Source organism: Jaculus jaculus, chromosome 1 (assembly GCF_020740685.1).
Source record: "Jaculus jaculus isolate mJacJac1 chromosome 1, mJacJac1.mat.Y.cur, whole genome shotgun sequence".
In the NCBI taxonomy this organism is placed as follows: Eukaryota; Metazoa; Chordata; class Mammalia; order Rodentia; family Dipodidae; genus Jaculus; species Jaculus jaculus.
In genome coordinates, this window is record NC_059102.1 from 281,400,935 (window position 1) to 281,421,112 (window position 20,178).

The 20,178-nt window shown below is 35.7% G+C and overlaps 1 protein-coding gene across 1 annotated transcript in view; it reads left to right on the forward strand.

The window, feature by feature from the left end:
- The window catches only part of Aspm (assembly factor for spindle microtubules), a 58,504-nt gene that overhangs the window by 12,660 nt on the left and 25,666 nt on the right, over positions 1–20,178 (forward strand). Inside the window, exons 7-17 of the mRNA XM_045143493.1 lie at positions 590–657; positions 3,718–3,859; positions 4,353–4,483; positions 5,189–5,364; positions 8,120–8,265; positions 8,356–8,441; positions 9,335–9,556; positions 11,870–12,077; positions 12,175–12,317; positions 12,408–12,536; positions 16,249–16,443. Coding sequence (XP_044999428.1) covers positions 590–657; positions 3,718–3,859; positions 4,353–4,483; positions 5,189–5,364; positions 8,120–8,265; positions 8,356–8,441; positions 9,335–9,556; positions 11,870–12,077; positions 12,175–12,317; positions 12,408–12,536; positions 16,249–16,443 — 1,646 coding nt within the window. The remainder of the gene's footprint in view (positions 1–589; positions 658–3,717; positions 3,860–4,352; positions 4,484–5,188; positions 5,365–8,119; positions 8,266–8,355; positions 8,442–9,334; positions 9,557–11,869; positions 12,078–12,174; positions 12,318–12,407; positions 12,537–16,248; positions 16,444–20,178) is intronic.

Genomic DNA, 20,178 nt, shown 5'->3' on the forward strand with positions numbered 1-20,178 from the left:
TCAAAACCTACTAATCTTTCATAAGTGAGATTTGGAATGCTTTTACCTACATGTTTCTAGCCTTGTCAGCCACCATTCTCTCTGCTTCTGTGTGGTCAATATTTTCATATTGCATGTGCAACTAAACTAATGTAGTGTTTGTTTTTCTTTAACTGATTTATTACTTAATGGCTTGTGGGTCCATCCATGTTGTGGCAAATGACAAGATTCTTTTTTTAAAAACTCTGAATAGTTTTGTATCTGGGAGGTACACGTGCACTGAATGTTTTGTTTATCAGGTCATGTATTGATGGACACTTTGATTGTATGTATTGGTGATTGGGAATAATGATGTAGCAAACATGAAAACAGTTATCTCATTCAGATACTGATTTCCATTCCTTAGTTATATGCCCAAGAGATTTTTATTTCAAAGCTAAATATACATACTTTACCTTTGCTACCTAAAATCTCACTGACATAAATATATATGATCACATATTTAAGAAATATGAGGGATTATTTGTTTCGCACTGATATTTTTACCATGGAGTTTCATTTATTGTATCTCTTTAATTAGTGGTATAATTTCTTTTGACCTATATTTTAGGAGAACGTCAAAAAGTTCTCAATTGGCTTTTGTCATATAATCCTTTGTGGCTTCGAATTGGCCTAGAGGTAAGCATATGTTTCAGTTTTTGTAAACTGTTCTTTAAATTATATGCTCTTAATAGAATAGACAAATAAAAATGTGGATTCACTTATGAAAGTTACAAAGTCATTTGGTTACTTGTTAGCTTCCTATATAAAATGCAAAGTCATGTAATAAATACTCTGAGTGAATAAACCATGCCATTAGAAGTTATTGGCATGTTATTGTGGAGTTATTTGCTTATATAGTCTCTTATATATATGAAATTTGTTGCTGGATGTAATGACAAGTATAGTAAGGCCCTTTTGAACATTTATATATGAGAAGACTCTGCAGACTGCATTCTAAAACTTAAGTGTATGTTGTACCTCATGAATAAAACAAGAACTAAAATATTAGGCCAGGTTTTGAATCCATACTAGCAAGATGGCACTGCACAATTTTTTTTTAATTTTTAAAATTTTTATTAGCATTTTCCATGATTATAAAAAAAATCCCATGGTAATTCCCTCCCTCCCCACCCCCCCCCACTTTCCCCTTTGAAATTCTATCATTGTACTTATATATATACAATATCAAACTATTAAGTACCCTTCTCTCTTCCTTTCTCTTCCCTTTATGTCTCCTTTTTAACTTACTGGCCTCTGCTACTAAGTATTTTCATTCTCATGCAGAAGCTCAGTCATCTGTAGCTAGTATCCACATATTTGAGAGAACATGTGGTGCTTGGCTTTCTGGGCCTGGGTTACATGCTGATGGAGCACTTCTCTCTGTAATTTCATCAAGATTGAGTCTTGTACACAGCTCTTGGCTTAGTAATAACTAGAATGTCAAAACTAACTGAATTGCCATGTCTAGTGGTTCAGGTCTGTAATCCCACACTTGGGAGACAGAGGCATGTGGATTGCTATGAGTTTGTGGCCATCCTGACCTACAGAGTATGAACCTGTTTTAAAAAACTACCAATAAATGAAAAAATATTTTTAAAAGTGACTAAATTAGAAAGCATGATTTTATTTTATTTCATTTATTTGACAGAGCAGGGGTGGGGGAGAGAAAATGGGCATGCCAGGGACTCCGGCCATTGCAGATGAACTCTAGACATGTGCGCCCCCTTGTGCATCTGGCTAAAGGTGGGTCCTGGGGTGTTGAATGTGGGTCCTTTGGCTTTGCAAGCAAATGCCTTAACCACTAAGCCATCTCTCCAGCCCAAAAGCAAGGTTTTAAAGTATGCTTTTATAATAAAGTTTCTTTTTTATTGCCCTTTTATATTTTTCTAGGTTTCTTACCTTGCTTGTATAAGAGCTCTTGTTATTGCAGTTTATTCCAGTTTAGAAAAGAAACATCTTGGGCTGGAGAGATGGCTTAGCAACGGTTAAGCGCTTGCCTGTGAAGCCTAAGGACCCCGGTTCGAGGCTCAATTCCCCAGGACCCACGTTAGCCAGATGCACAAGGGGGCGCATGCGTCTGGAGTTTGTTTGCAGTGGCTGAAAGCCCTGGCACACCCATTCTCTCTTCCTCTCTGCCTGTTTCTCTCTCTGTCTGTCGCTCTCAAATAAGAATAACCAAAATAATAATAATAATAATAATAAATTAATTAAAAAAAAGAAAAGAAACATCTTAGGGCTAAAAGATATTTAAATAATCAAATTTTTGTGTTCCAATTACTTGAGAATTAGAACAAATAATTAAACTTATAATTGTGTCATTGCTCTTGACAGTGTCTATGCTAAAAATTCTTACTTCAATTCTGTTTCCTTTTCCTTAATAAGTAAATTACATATCATCTTTCTCCTTCATCTGTCAAATAATTCTCAAGTAGGAATATATAATCCTGTCATAGGGAATGGAGGCATCATTGTGAACCAAAAACATTCTGCCTCTGCAGCAGACCTTCAGATTTTACAATGGGATGATCTTTGATGCTTTTAAGAAAGTTTCAAAGATGAAAAAGAAAAAAAAAAAAACAGTAAAGTTTCTTTTGTTAGCAAATCTGTTTTAAAAACATATTTAAAAAAAAATTATAAGAGAAGCGGGAGAGGAGAGAGCATATGGGTGTGCCAAGGTCTCTTTCTGCTGTAAACAAACTCCAGATACAGGCATTATTTTGTGCATCTGGCTTTCATGGGTACTGGGACACTGAAGCCAGTTTGGAAGAATTTGCCAACAAGCACCTTTCACTGTTGAGCCAGCTCCAGCCACCTCCCACCCCCCCCCCACACACACACACTTTTTTTAATCTGTCAAAGAAAAAAAAATGTTTTATTTATTTGTGAGACAGGGCAAGAAGGAGAAAGTGAGGGTGAGAGTTCTTGGCAAATCTTAATAACTTTAAACACTTTCATCTTTAGGGTTATAATTGTCTTAAAAATCAATAAGCATGCTAAGCTAATTTTACATTTAAAAATTTTTTTTAAATGTGAAAAGAGGGAGAAAGAGGCAGAGAGAGAGAGAGATAGAGAGAGAGAATGGGTGTGCCAGAGCTTTCCCCTGCTGCAAACGAACTCCAGAAATGTGTGCCCCCTTGTGCTCATATGCAACATTGCATGCATACATAGATGTGCATCTGCCTTATGTGGGACCTCAAGATTCAAACATGAGTTCTTAGGCTTCACAGGCAAGCACCGTAACAGCTAAGCCATCTCTCCAGCCTAATTTTATATTTTTAATTATGTATAAATGTGTCCCATTTCTTCATTCATTTTCTTAGGTGACTTATAGATGGTTTTTCATTGGATAACTATTATGAAGGTTGGAATATTTAGGTTAAATTTGAGCAACATGTCTGTACTTGGTATTTAAGCTACCCTAAAGGAAATACTGAAATGTAAATATTGCTTGTTAAGTGATCAGCAAGTTGTTTTAGTCCTGAGCAGTTTTTTTCTACATTCTGAAATATATATACTAAAAGTCCATAAAGGTTATAAGTATGCCTTGGGGAGTTTATTTTGTAAATAACCATGTCATTTCCTTGCTGATTAGGAAATAAAATATTGCTCTTCACCAACCAACTTTATTTTATGTATTAATTATGTATTGGAGTTAGGATAATCCTAGTTTTACCTTTTTATATTTTTTCTTTCCAGACAGTATATGGAGAGCTGATCTCTTTAGTAGACAACAGTGATGTCACAGGGTTAGCTGTGTTTATTCTGAACCGCTTACTTTGGAATCCTGATATAGCAGCTGAATACAGGCACCCCACTGTTCCTCATCTGTATAGAGATGGTAAATACTTCTGCCTCATCACATTTTCTTCACAGTATGCATAATATGGCTTCTTATCATATGTCCTGTTCCTATTTGAATTTTACTTTCTTAAGCCAATATAAATAGTTCTCTGTTTTCACTATGATTCCTCTTTTCTCTGGTGATGACTTGTAATTGCTTTTGTCTCCATGCAGTCTCTCACCAGATGATTTGTTAGTCCTATGGGAACTATATTTGTTTTAGTTTGCTACTAGATATCTAACACCTAGAGATCAGCTAAATTGCTTCCTGTTCTGTGTTATTTCCCTATCCATAAATTGCTAATACTAAGTTGTACTCATCTTATAATTATTTGATAGATTTATTCTTATGTACTAAGAAAGATTAATAATGTTTTGTGCTTGCTACTGTTTTTACTGGCATATTGTTATTTTGTAAGGTAAAACTTGCGTTTCATAGATGAACTTACTATGTGGTTTTTATTTACTTATTTATTTGTTGTTACTTTAAGGTCATGAAGAAGCTTTGTCTAAGTTTACATTGAAAAAGTTACTGTTGTTAGTCTGTTTCCTTGATCATGCTAAAAATTCAAGACTTATTGACCACGATCCTTGTCTCTTCTGTAAAGATGCTGAATTTAAGGTATAATTTTATTTTATGTATTAAATTTAATATTTCCCCTTTGAAATTTTTGCTTGTTTTGCAGCATATTTTCTATTAGGAAGAGCATTGTTTTGAATATTTTTATTTATTTGAGAGATACAGAGAGAAAGGCAGATAGAGAAAGAGAGAATTGGCATGCCAGGGCCTCCAGCCATTGCAAATGGACTCCAGACACTGTGCCACCTTGTGCATCTGGCTTACTGGGAATTGAATCTGGGTCCGTGGGCTTCTGAGGCATGCACCTTAACCACTATGCCATTTTCCCAGCCCAATAACATTATTTATATAGTGAAGACTATTCTGAAGTTGAATAGAAATGAATCTCTGTGTTGTGATTCCCTCTCATAAATATCCTTACCTGATTGTTGTTAGTAGATGGTTCACCAGTACATTTTTACTCCTAATTTTGATTTGATAAAATATGCTAGTATGCAATTAACTTTAGGGGAAATATCTTTCACAACTGTAATGTAGTGTAACTTCAGATGTAAGAGTTTGTAGTGTATTATGAATGGAAAGCAGTTTTAACAATGTTTTAGACAGGAAATTTTTATTATTACCATTGGTATGGGAAATTTTTATACTACTGTTAATTTTGTTTTTGTAAGTACAGACTGATTTGATAGGTTTTTTTTAAATTGTAGATTAAATTATAATATTGAAATATACTTACAATGTTTCTAGGCTAGCAAAGAACTGCTGCTGGCTTTTTCACGAGATTTCCTCAGTGGTGAAGGCGACCTTTCCCGTCACCTTAGCTTATTGGGATTACCTGTGAGCCATGTCCAGACACCACTTGATGAATTTGATTTTGCTGTTACAAATCTTGCTGTAGATTTGCAATGTGGGGTACGCCTTGTGTAAGTATAAAAATATAGATTTGTAAGCCAGGCATGGTGGCGCCTGCCTTTAATCCCAGCATTTGGGAAGCAGTGGTAGGAGGATGGCCATGAGTTTGAGGTCACCCTGAGACTACAAAGTGAATTCCAGGAAAGCCTGAGCTAGAGTGAAATCCTACCTCAAAAAACCCCCCAAAAAGATGGATGGATGGATGGATGGATGGATAGATAGATAGATAGATAGATTTGTTTTCTTTAATGGGATAGGCTAAGTTTATGATTGAACATTAGGATTTTTTTGCCCAGATTCATGTGTCCTATCACACAGTTTTTTCCTCTTGTCGGTGTGTGACTAGGGTCTCTGGATAGGAGGTCAGAATCAGAGTTGGGAACAGCACTAAACTAACTTAAATACCAAACACTTAAGTGATGCCTATGTTAACTGTAGTTTCATGAGTTCAATATCCCTTGAAACTATTTTTAATTGTATTTATTTATTTTATCCATGAATAACAGATGAATAAGAGACTGGCTTGCTCCAGTTTTAAACTCTAGAATTAGGACATAAGTTTATAGTGTCTGATTGTTTATATACTGTTTTCTCAGGACACAACTGGAATCCTCCAAATTGGCTTTGGGTTAAAAAATGGATTGCCATTTTATATTTTGGAGTGAATGGTTTTGTAGTACTCCGTTGACCTCTAGAAGTTTTGTGTTGGGGATAGTTTTCTTATTTCTTGGGAAATCTCCCAGTATATGCTTTGCATTTATAAGCATATGTTTTTTTTTTTCCTGAGTATGTAAGTTGTTAAATATCAAAACAATAAGTTAAACTTGAAAATATGGGAAATACAGAATTAACAGCCTTCATAAAATAATTTTTGTACAATAAAGTTTCATGACTTCTTCACCTGACCTAATACCTTCCAGTCAGGTCTTAAATTGCTTATAATATAGACAGAATATTACAGATAGCCTTCATGGTGAAATTCATACTGGCTACACACTTAAATAATTAGAAAAGTAGTTAACTGAATATACTTACTAGCTTGCTTTGACTAGATATGTGTATATAGATATACGTATACATATGTACATATATACATGCATATGTACACACACATATGTTGTATAAACAACAAACTGTATATCCATGTCTTGTGGTTCTACATATAGTCTACTAGTTTTTAATTACATACATCCCAGTTGAAAGAACTATGTATATTTAGAGAAATAAAATGGAAGAGAAAACTTCAGGACATAAATGTCTTCATGTATTTCAATAGCTAATTTAGGCCAAAATATAACTAAATTACCAAGCAAGAGAACTGTGCGTGAGCAATGAGGGTTTCAAGAGGATTGAACTCACTGGTCTTCTCATCTCTCCTGAGGAAGAAACCAAGTTTGCACTGTGAAAGTTTCTACCCTAAGTCAGATGGCTACTTGGATATTTTTAGGATAAAGATCATTAGATTTTTGTGAGTCATCTGGTTTTCAAGAATTTTATACATATATATATATATATATATATATATATATATATCATGGTTCCATCTGTGTTAAATTTCTATGAACATTCTTTTTTAGGTCAGTATTAGAAATTAGTAGCTTTTTCTCCTTTGAGCAGTGTCTGTAAAGTCCTCATTATTTGCTAAAAATACATCACATAATAGTAATATGCAGTTGGAACTCACATTTTCTGTCAAAATGTTGACTATATATATTAATAAAACATGATTAATATAGATGACATTAGGTATTAGATATTGACCGCTGATACATGGCTTTTTTAAGTAGATAATCAAATACGTTTATAGAAATCTGGTATATATAGAAGAGAATGATTATGGAAACTGATTAAACAAGGTTTTAGTTCTCATCTTAGTTCTGTAGTTACTAGTTATATGACCTTGGGCATTTTACTTTTCTGAGCCTTTGTTTCTTCATCAAAAGAGGGGTCATGATGGGCTGGAGAGATGGCTCAGTGGTTAAAGTGATTGCTGGCAAAGCCAAAGAGCCCAGGTTCCATGTCCTAGTATTCATGTGAAGCCAGATATACAAGGTGGCACGTGTGTCTGGAGTTCATTTGCAGCTGCCAGCGGCCCTAGTGCATCCATTCTCCCTCGGCCTCTCTTTTCTCAAATAAATAAAATACTTTAAAAAAAATTTAAGGAGGGGGGTCATGAATACCTGATTATGGAATTTACTGTGATGACTAAAATAAGAAAAGGAAGGACTTGAGGTAGAGAGTATGACTTATATTAATATATATCACTACTTTTTTCTCCCTTCTTCTTCCCCTCTACTTTTTTTTTTTCCACAGCAGAACTCTGCTAATTAGGTCATGTATATTCCTATATATGTTTTTTTTTTTTTTAAATCAGTTTTAAATACAACCTTTGTGTATCCCAACTTCCAGGCTTAAAATGAGAAATATGGGGTTTTAGAGTGTTTGCCTAGCATGCCTGAAGTCCTGGGTTCAATCTCCTGCAGTGGGGAGGTGGAAGCAGTAGCATCAGAAGCTCAAGGTCATCCTTGACTCATAGTACAATTGAGGCCAGCTTGTAATACATGAAATCCTGTCCCAAGATACTTAATTTAATTACATTTTTAAAAGTTCTATTCACTAACTAAAGTAATGTGGCTTTGAAATAGTTTGAGTACTTCTGCTGTCAATATTCTTAAACTCTTGTACTTATGTGGACAATAACTTTACTTAAATGAATTTTTTTGCGTATGTTTTTATGTTTCATCTAAACATTTTTTTTACTACCAGGCGAACTATGGAGCTTCTCACACAGAACTGGAATCTTTCCAAAAAACTCAGGATTCCTGCAATAAGTCGTCTTCAAAAGATGCACAATGTTGATATTGTACTTCAAATTCTTAAATCACGAGGAATACAATTATGTGATGAGCATGGTAAAAAACTGAATAGTATAAAACTCATTTTCCTCATTGAACATTAACATGTACATATATTGTGTTAATGGTCTGCTGTTTCATTTGTAGGGAGTGCTATCCTATCTAAGGATATTGTGGATAGACACAGAGAAAAAACACTTGCATTACTTTGGAAAATAGCATTTGCTTTTCAGGTATGGTATATTCAGCACACTGTATTTTTTTTAAATCATTTTTGAATACCATTTTTTAAAATAATTTTCATTACCCATCAGTTGAAGGGCATCTAGGTTGTTTTCATTTTCTAGCTATTATGACTAGAACAACAATAAACATGGATGAGCAAGCATCTCTGTAGTGATGAGTAGAGCCCTTAGGGTGCCAAGGAGTGGTATAGCTGAGTAAATCTATTTTTAGTTGGTTCAGAAACCTCAACACTGATTTCCACAAAGCTGTGCAAGTTTACATTCTCACCAACTATAGAAACTATAGAAAAGGTTTCCTCTTTCCCCATACTCTTGCCAGCATTTATTGTCATTTGATTTCTTAAAATAGTTTTGAATCAAGTGAAGACTACTAAAAATTAGTGTCTTTGGTTTATTCTGTCCTCGTAAATGGAATGAATTGTTTTTGTGTTCCAATTCAGTTATTTATCATAGAGAAGACATTACTGAAAGAAGTAGATGAAAACTCGGGCTTATGTGCCTCCAGACCCAACCACTAGGCATTCTATTACCTCTGTGTAGGAACTGTTTTCTGTTAAAAAACAATGTAGAGATTTTGTATGTTTAAAAACTGTATTTATTTGTCTGTTTATGTGTGTGACATAGGGGGCGTGGGGTTTGCCAGGGTCTGTTACCACTACAAACAAATGCATGTCTGGCTTTATATGGGTGTCTGGGGAATTGAAATAGTATGTTTTTTTTTTTGGCGGGGGGAGGGTAGATTGGATTTTTTAACATTTCTGATTAATCTTTTTTTTCAATATTTTGTGCTATTTCTCCACATAAAGATAGTTACTTTAATTTCTAATGGTTAAAAATGCAATGTGAAAAGAGTAAAGTATTATACCTTTTTTGTTTTTTAGGTGGATATTTCCCTAAATTTAGATCAATTAAAGGAGGAAATTGATTTTTTAAGACGCACACATGGTATAATAAAAGCAATGTCTGCACTATCATGCCATTCTGATTCTGTTCCGAATAAGAAAAAAGACAAAAGGAATAGTGGGTCCTTTGAACAATACAGTGACAGTGTAAAGTTATTGATGGATTGGGTAAATGCTGTTTGTGCCTTCTATGATAAAAAGGTTTGTTTCTTTGTTTTTCTTTTAACCTACTATCTTTTTCTCTGTTTTTGGTGTCCTCAAACTCATGGCAATCCTCCTACCTCTGCCTCCCCAGGGCTGGAATTAAAGGCATGCGCCACCATGCCTGGCTTAACTTATTCTTTAAATAAACCTTAACTAAAGTCTAACCTAAAGTATAAAACCTTTCTTACTTCTTAAAGACTTAGCGTATCTATGTAAATTTATGTATGTGTGGAAACTATTCCTTTACCATTTGAAGATTTCATGGTTTATATAATGTTAACAGTTGTATAATATATAATAATTCTGTTTTCTTCTCTAATAAGAAAAGTACTCTAGATGAATGGCAAGTATCACATGTTATAAGTAAGCCCATTATTTTGTATGCCAACTAAAACACTTAATTGAAAATAGTTATAATGGAAAATGCTTATATAGTATTAGGCCATGAAAGGATTGTGGCCTTACTATACAGGTAAATACAAAGATGTATTCCAAGCAGGAAGGCATAAGAGAACTTAATTGAGTTCTTAAAATACTTTTTTAGATTGATACTGTATTTCTATACCAGATATACTTTAAGGATAAATATGAAAATAAATTTCCAGGGCTGGAAAGATGTCTTAGTGGTTAAGGTGCTTGCTTGTGAAGCATTAGGACCCAGGTTTGATTCTCCAGTACCCATGTAAGGCAGATGACAAGGTCACACCTGTGCATGTGTCTGGAGTTTATTTGCAGTGGCTAGAGGCCTGGTGCACTCATTTTCCTCTTTCTCTTTGTATCTTCCTCTCTTTCTCAAAATAAATAAAGTATTTTAAAAATAGTTCTAGAGTCATGTGGACAAACTTACTAACTTTAGGGAATATAGGCCTTGGTACATAATTTACATAACTAAAGATATGGTGAATTGTCATACCTGAAATAAATTGTTACCGGAAAAATTGTCAAATTCAAGGATGACCTTTTGTTTCAATTAAGTCCTAGAGTCATTCATGAGTTTGATAATTAGCTGAAACTCATTGTTTATGCCAGAATCACTAGTGGGTGTTTTTTGGTTGTAAACTGACAAGTGTCTATCTCAGCTGAGACAAAAAGAAAAAAAAAAATCATTGTTTACTTAGTGCTTCAGTTTTAGTTTTAGTTTTGCTTTTTCTGCTTTTCTTTGATTTTCTTATTTAAAATGATCCTCAGGTATAGTGCCATACCTGTACCATATGGTGTTTCTATGGGAAAACCTTGATATTCAAATGAACTATGTATTAAATAAGATTCATTTTGACATTCATCATAGTGCTATTTGTCACTAGTTTAATGAAAAGGAGAAAGGAGGAGAGGAAGAAGAAAGAAAATTTTTAAAAAAAGAAAGAAAAGAAAGACAAATCACATAAATCAAGATGTATTGATTGGTTGGTAAAAATGTTGGAACCAGAGGCTCATTGGAACATAACCTGATTTTTCCCTGTGAACAATGGCTCAATTTTCAGTGTTCATGAATGACAACTGACCATAATTTTTATAGTTTCTCCAAGACTGCCATAACAAATTACTATTGGGTGGCTTAAAATAGGAAGTTATTCTATTAAAAGCTGTAGAGGCAAGGAGTCTGTAACCAAAGTAGTTAAAGTCAATTATCTTCTGTGCCCTTCTTTTAAGATTTGGTGCTTGCCAGCCATCCTTCATATTTTATTTTTAAAATATATATATATTATTTATTTATTTGAGAGAGAGAAAGAGGCAGAGAGAGAGAGAAAGAGAGAGAATGGGCACCAGGGCCTCTATCTACTGCAAATGAACTTCTGATGTATGTTCTCCATTGTGCATCTGGTTTTCCTGGGTCCTGGAGAGTTGAACTGGGATCCTTGGCTTTGTAGGCAGATGCCTAACTGCTAAGCCATCTCTCTAGCCTCCTTCTTATTCTTTTGCTTATAGATGCCCTAGTCCCATCTCCTTACGTGTGTCTGTATCTCTGTCCTTAAAAACAGATACCAGTCATTGGATCAAGATCTCACTCTATACTATTATGACCTCATGTCAATTAATTATACCTGCAATGATACGATCGTCATATTCCTAGGTTTTGGTAATGGCCTGATGTTATGAGAAACACTATTTAATCCAGACAATAATACTGTAATTCAGTTCTACTTTGGAAATAGTATTTAAGAACTAAGAATTTGACTATGACTATAGTATTGCTATAGTATTGCTATCTGTATTTAACAATTACTATAGTTGTTGTATAAGGAAATAATACATTAGAAGCATATTTATGTTAATATCTAAATAGACTAATTTTCTGGTGTTTCCTACCAGGTGGAAAATTTTACTGTATCTTTCTCAGATGGCCGTGTGTTATGTTATCTGATCCACCATTACCACCCTTGCTATGTACCTTATGATGCTATATGTCAGCGTACTACTCAGTCTGTGGAATGTGCGCAAACTGGTTCCATCCTATTAAATTCTTCCTCTGAATCTGATGGCAGCTGTCTGGATCTGTCTCTTGAAGAATTGGATCAAGGTTAGTCCCTTTGTATCTATTAAGTGTTCTGTTTCTTTGCCATATCTGAGTTTTGTCCACAGATATCTGAATTTCTCTTTTGTTGTTTGCATAATAGGAAATGTCCCGAAACTATATAAAGAACTTCTAGAAAATGAAAAGAAAAATTTTCATTTGGTGAGGACTGCCACCAGAGACCTTGGTGGTATTCCTGCTATGATTCATCACTCAGACATGTCAAACACGATTCCAGATGAGAAGGTAAGAAGTATGTCTCGGGTAGTGAGTTTCTAACAAGTCTCAGAGGATGATTGTACATACATTCTCTCCTGGTCTTCTGTTTTCTCTTAGGTAGTTATTACCTATGTATCATTTCTCTGTACGAGGCTCTTGGATCTCCGCAAAGAAATAAGAGCTGCTCGACTCATACAGACAATGTGGAGAAAATATAAACTGAAAAGAGATCTCAAATGCCATCAGGTAATTGTAAAAAATAAAATGGTATAGTGTAATTTATATTTTATAAGATTAAGTATTGTTTTCCCATTTTACTACTAGATGATTTTGAGAAGGAATTAATAATTGTGGATGTTTTTGCAGATGGGGCAATATGAACGTTTTTTTAGTTGCTGATACTTCTTTCATTCAATGTGATTTCCAGCCTCTGCTCACCCTTTACTTAATGTGTTACTTTGTCTACTTGTGAAGAGTTAATGAGTCATACTTAAGTTACCTCTTCCATTCTTCCTTCTAGAACCTATCATTTCTTCAGAGATGGAACTGTCCTTTAGTGTTTCAGGCTGCATTTCAGCTGCTCATGGTGCTGTTGGAGCAGTGAGGTCTGCTTTCATAGTACTTAGCAGGTGCATTGTGTTCATTCATCATCAAACTGCCCCCTGGCTTGTCCTCTCTACTGTGTTTTGTTTTTGTTTTTTTCAAAGGCCACACCTCATTCTAGCCTTGGCTGACTTGACCTGGAACTTCTTTGGACTTGTGGTCATCCTTCTACCTCAGCCTTCTGATGACTGGGATTAAAAGTGTGTGCCACCTATACCACATTAATAATAAAGCTTTTAAAATTGCTCTTTATATTTCTTTTGTTTCGTTTTCCATGTTTAGTAGCTGGCTATGGAGATAGAGATATACTTTTTGTTTCTATAATCATAATAATACAAAAACTAACTAATACAAAATAAGGACTTTTTTTCTTAAGTTATAAGGAAGTGCCATTTTTTGCAGTCTGAGAAATGATTTCCTTGATCAAGGTGAACAAAATAGCTTCTCTCATCTCCCTATCTCCTTTACTAATACTGTATTTATTTGGGAAAACCAAATAAAATAGTAGACATTGCCTAATAAAATCTTCTTAGATTCTATCCAATATTTCTACTGAAGTTTAAGTTACTTGCAATAGCCTCTTGTCAGTAGTCATGTAAAATAGCAAAATTTTTAGCACTTCAACATAATACGCATTTTTCATACCATATCTGACTTGGTAATAAGACTAATTGAAATAATTTGGTCTTGCCCCACTCAGAGTACTTGTTGGGAAGTAGAGATTTGCACTCATTGAGTTGGGTGTGGTGGCGCACGCCTTTAATCCCAGCACTCAGGAGGCAGAGGTAGGAGGATTGCTGTGAGTTCAAGGCCACCCTGAGACTACAGAGTTAATTCCAGGTCAGCCTGGACCAGAGTGAGACCCTACCTCAGAAAACCAAAAAAAAAAAAAAAAAAAAAGATTTGCACTCATAAATACTCTCTGCTACTGTCTATGGTCTTTGTTGTACTACCCTTCATTTTCTCAAAATCTGCATTCTTACCCACAATCCACTTAGAGGATAACCATAACAAGTGTTTTGAGATCATTGATGTATGGAAGTTTTTATATTCTCTTAGTCAGTTACTCAAATCTTTCCTTTTTAAAAGGCATTAAAAGAATTTTCAAATTAGAAGAAACATAATTAGATTTTGTAGATGAAAAATATTCTACTTGATTTTTTTTGCTACATACTCTTGTTGGAGATAGCTGTAGAGTTTTTCAGATATTTGCTGGTACAATGCGAAAAAACCTTTATTGACAACCTCTCTATGTATAGACAATATTTCGCAATTATAACCCCCTACTTCCACTCTTTTTTCAACCTGAATCCCTTTTTCTTTCCAACTAGTCTGTCATCTGTTTTGGCCATCATCATTTTCCCCCTTCTGTTATACAGGTCTTATGTAGGTAACATCAGCCACTGTTAGGTCACTGCCTTGATTTTGTGCAAATGTCCTTGCTTTATTAAGGGATAATTTAAAATAAATTTATGTAGCTATAGTTAAAATTAATCAATCTGAACCCTACTTCTCTGTCTACTGTGTTCTCACTCTTAGACAATGTTACTAATATTGGGAGCATAAAACAGCAAGCTTGGATATATTGGCAACTGGAAAGCTGAGAAATATTAGCTTCCAGGTCAGCGTGGACTAGAGTGAAACCCTACCTGAAAAATAAATAAATAAGTAAATAAAAATAAAATTAGCTTTGGGTAGCTTTGATGTCATTATTATAAAGTATTTGTTGAGGACAGCTACTCAAGTTTTGTAGTGACAAACTGGCATCTAGAGTCCCCTGATACATTCCCCTTGGTTCTTCCTGTCCACAAACAGGTATAAATTCTAAAGCAGAGATGACCAACTTATTGAAATTGTAACGTGATGCCATCGACAAACCCACTAGGCCACATTCACAGCTATCTTGGGCCACATGTGGCCTACAGGCCATTGGTTGGACAGGCCTGCTTTAAAGCCAAGTAAAGTGTGCTCTTTGGTCCATATGTGATCAAAGTAAAAGAAGCTAACTATGCAATGGTACAGTGGCAGTTCCAGGATTAAAAATGGTGACATGCTTTCTTGGTAGAGAAGGACCAATGACTGCCGGTATCGAAGCATTTCCTTTATTGTCTGAGTTGTCACTTGCTGATTATACTACATTTGCTCCTTGAAATTATTTACTCTCCATCTTTAGCTTCTGATGACATATAAAGTTGTGGAATTTTAGTGTGCTTAAAATAAAATTTGCTTTGTAGTTGAGGTAACTTGTATTCCTTTAGGTCTAGTTTGTCCAAGATGCCCCTGGTATGTTTATCCTTTGACCCAAATGCTATATCACTTATTTATTTATATTTGGGTATCCATGGTAGGGTCTCACTGTAGCCCAGGCTGATCTTGAATTCATTATGTAGTTTCAGGCTGGCCTCATCTTCACAGCGATCCTCCTACCTCTGCCTCTTGAGTACTGGGATTAAAGGCATGCACCACCATGCCTGGCCTATCACTTTTAAAATCTTGTTTATCAGTCTTCCTCTTCCTCATTATTATCATTAGTAGTTAATAAGAATACAGTTGTATCTTGGAGCTCTGAAAGCCTACAGGCCTTGGGTGTAACACAGTACTGACAGTGGTGCTAGATGGATTAGTCATGTTTGGCCTTCATAAACCCCAGAGACCAATATGAGCATTGTTTCTTTTCTCTTCAGTGGAGTATACTAATACATGGCCCTTACTATTCCTTAGTATTTGTTTCAACTATTGATTACTCTTTTCTTATTAGAAGTTCAGTTTGATCTATATCATAGTTGTGGTTCCTCACTGTAGTAGCTTGTATGCAGAAACCATCTGCTGATTGTTACTGGCTAATAAGTGGCGTGTATGTCTAGTTTTTAGCTCCCTCAGACGGGAAAATAAAAAATGGTCAGACATGTTCCTTTCCACTGAAGGAAATAACACATATCCTAGTTTCCAATTTAGCTGATGAATAAACCTTGGAAACCATAGCAAGGTGATAAAGTTATGGGCTATGAAGGCAGACAGCCAAATCATGGCCATGTTGTTTGCAGACTGACAAGGTAGTTGACTTCTCTGCCTCAGTTTCCTCAAAGTATGTGTAATATCTGGTCATTTGTGATAGATCATACATGCCTATGAATTCTTTGGCCATTTCTTAGGAATCTGTTTCCCCATACAAATATATTTGCAAAGCTATTATTAGTCATTTTGACATGTTGAGACACATCTATGTTTCAAAGATGCCTGGGGCAAGAGGGGAGGGGAAGCTATTTTTATTATCAATTTATCAGCTTGATTGATATATAAAAGTTATCTTACAAAAATAATTGTTTAATTCACATCTACTTTGTTTTCTTTAAAGAAGAGAAACAAAGCTGCAAGAATTATTCAGTCAGCCATACGCAACTTTCTAACCAGAAGATGGTTGAAGAAAGAGGTTAATGCAGTGCTCATCATTCAAAAATACTGGCGAAGAGTCTTAGCCCAAAGAAAGTTACTAATACTGAAACAGGAAAATATGGAAAAACTTCAAAAGAAATCAGCATTACTCATTCAGGTATAGTATTTTGGACTAAAATTTAAACTTCAACATTTTCAAATACAGCTGTTTCTTAATATCTGAGGGGATTGGTTCTAGACTCCTGAAGAAACCAAGTCTTTAATGGCTTCCACTTTTTTATTTTTGGTTTTTGGTATTTCAGGAGTATGTCTTATCCTAAGGCATCTTATAGTCCCCAGTATGTTTCAAGATTAAACTTTCATATTTAGATCTTGCCTGAAATTAATTTTTTCATATGATTTTAGGGTCCAGTTTACTTTTTTGTATGTTTGTGTATGTAGTGTGCATTGTGTAGGCATACCTGCAAATGTTCATGCATATGGAAGCCTACCATCTAGGTTGGGTGACCCTCTGAGTAGCTTTCCACCTTTTTTATATACATTTTTTTTTTTTTTTTCAGATAAGGTCTTGCAATGAACATAGAGGTCATGTACTAGTCTAGACTGTGACTAGCCAGGGATCCAAGGATTCTCTTATGTCTACCTCCCCAGCACTGGTAGCAGGTGCACCAGCATGCCCAGCTTTTATATGGGTACTGGCAATCCAAACTCAGTTCCTCATGCTTGTGACTGATTGAGCCATCTTCCGAGCCCCACTTGACCTTTTAATACATACACAATTCTCTCAGTATGAATTCCTGAAATGATTCCTATTGCATTATTAACTTTATATTCTTTTGTTGTTTTTTATACTGATAAGGATTCCAATGTATAGCTTTACATGATTTCTGGACAGCTTAATACATACATCTTCAGCCTTTGTAATGATTTGCCAATAGTTTCTTCTGATTCATAGCTTGAATTTTTTGTTTTTTGTTTTATTTTGTTTTTAATAGAGCAAATATATTTCATCTTGTGAAATACCTATCATTTTCCTCTTTCTAATGGATTACAACTTAGTATCTTATGTTTTCTAAATGTTTCTTAATTTTCAGTTTGGTGTATTTTGTGTTCATTTTCATGTAATGTATGCATTATGATCATAGGTGTGTACTGCTGCTAAGGCCAGCTTTTATGTGTTCTAGGAATGTTAAAACCTAGGACCTTATGCTTGTGCATCAAGCACTTACTTACTCACTGTATTATCTCCCCAGTCCACACTTTTATTTTTTTTCTTCTTTCTTTATTTCTATTATTAGATATGGACATATTTGTATGTAAACATCTCAAGTTGGTACCATCCTTTCCTTCCTCCCTGCCTTTTTTCTGAAGAGGTCTTCCTCATTGGGGATGCAGGTCAACCCCATGGGTATTGTGGATCATGCATGGTGGGGAGGGAGGCAGTGTCTCTCTGCAAAATGTCCCAACTTGTGGCTCTAACAATCTTTCCGACCCCTCTTCTGCAAAATTCCTTGAGCCATGTTAGGAGCATTTTAAGTCTACTTCAGTAATGGGCACTTAGGAGCATCTAGATCTCTGGTTTGGTAGTTGCTGAATGTCCTCAGTACCTTTCTCCACCACCCTTGGGCTGATATGAGCTTAACTAAGAAAGCAGCACTCGTGCTCATTTCCCCAATTTCTCTGTGGTTTCAGCTGGTGATGGGGTGGAGTGCACTGGGTTGTTTATCTCCTCAGGTCCAGTTCTCATCTGAAAAAGAAGCAGATTCTCCAACAGAGAGTGAAGTCAGTGCCAGTTAAGTGGGATAACCATTCTTAATTTAGAGAGAATTAAAAGGCGTTAGATGATCTTATAGTCTAAGGTTAGTGGGAGTTCTGACAGTGGAAAGCAGAATCATTATCTGGATATGATTCTGACTTGTTTCCCAGTTCCAGATGTGGTTTCCTTTCCACTGAGCAGATATGTTAGCCAATCTAAGATCAGTTGGTCGCCCGCCATGGCCATGTGCCACTATTGCACTCGTGTGAGCATCAGGTCAAGTTGTTTGCTTCTGAGTCACTTGGACTATGTGTTGCTTGGACAGATGTTGCCCCCTGCCCCGCCCCTTCCCCCAGTAGCTCATGTAGTGCCTTCCAGCACTAGATGGGCTAATTGTCTAGAGACTAGCTCTCTAGATTCCAATCAGGGCTCTGCATGGTCTGTGCCAACAGCGTTGGGTGTCTTCAGCAGTAGGGTCTTACCATTAACCTCTGTTGGGTAATCAAGTGCTCTGGCAGAAGTCTGTCTTGTTTGTTTTGGGATATCTATTATGTCTCTCTGATCAACAGCTCATTGTGGATATAGATCACATCCTGGTACAGGGAATCTCAGGCCAGCGCCAAGGGAAAAGAAAGCAAAAAAGCCAGAGAAGAAGGAGAAACAGGAAATTTTGAGGTTAGGTTTCATCTCACTCTCCAGGGTCCTTTAATTCAGGTGCTCCCTCTAAGGTCCTCTTGATGGTTCCACCTTTTAGTCTGACTTCCAGGATATAGGATTCTATAGTACTAGTTCACTTTGGTTTCAGTTATGTGTCCCACCCCCCACCGTTTTCCCTTCTCCCAAGCCCTACCCTCCCTAATGTCCAAGCCTCAAGATGCTATTCAGTTATGTCAGCAGCTTGGGCTGATCCAGGTTATGAACTGCAGATGAGTGAGATCATGTGACTGTTGTCTTTCTGTGATTGTGTGAATTCACTTAGAATGATCTGTTCCAAGTTTAACCATTTTGCTACACATTTCATTGTGTCATTTTTTCTTACTGCTCAGTAGAATTCCATCATGTAGATATACCACATCTTGATTACCTGGGTTGATTCCAGTTTTTAGCTATTATGAATTAAGCGGCTATAGACATGGTTGAGTAAATATCTCTGAACTGAGATGTGGAGCTTTTAGGGTAAATGTCCAGTAAGGGAATAACAGGGTCTGCTGGTAACTATATTCATCCTTTTCAGGAGTCTCCATATTGATTACTGCAGTGGTTATTCCATCTTATATTCACGCCAACAGTGAGTGAGTGTTCCTGTTTCCCCACAGCCTCACCAACATGTTTTCATTTGATTTTTTAATGTTTGCTATCCTTATTGGGGTAAAGTGGAATCTCATAGTTGTTTTAACTTGCATTTACTTAATGGTTAGGGATGTTGTACATATTTTTAATGTATGTTAGTAATTTGTCATTCTTCCTCTGAGAACTCCATATTTAGTTCTCTGCCCCACTTTTGGAATGGGTTGTTTGTTTTTTTATTGTTTAGTTTTTTGAGTTCTTGGTAGATTCTAGATATTAGGTTTCTATCAGTGGAATAGCTGGCAAAGATTTTTTCCCATTTAGTGGGTAATCTATTGGCTCTGCTTATGGTATGTTTGTCTGTGCAAAAGCTTTTTAGCTTCATGAGATCCCTTTGGGTAAGTGCTTGTTTAATTTCTTTGGCTACTGGGGTTTTGTTCAGGAAGTCTTTTCCCAGTCCTATATCATGGAGAGTGCCTCTTACTTTTTCTTCCAGTACTTGAAGAGTTTCAGATCTTATATTGAGGTCTTTAACCCATTTGGACTTGATTTTTGTGTATGGCAAAATGAATGGGTCTAATTTTATTTTTCTACATATGGTCATCCAATTTGTCCAACACCATTTGTTGAAGATGCTGTCTTTTCTCCAGTCTACATTATTGGCCCCTTTGTCAAAATATCAAACAGCTGTAGTAGCTTGCCCCAAAGTTTGGGTCTTCAATTCTGTTCCATTGTTCTATGTTTCTATTTTTATTCCAGTACCATGATGTTTTTGTCACTATGGCTTTGTAATCTATAGATCAGGTATGGTGATACCACCAGAGGTGTTGTTTTTGCTGAGGATATGTT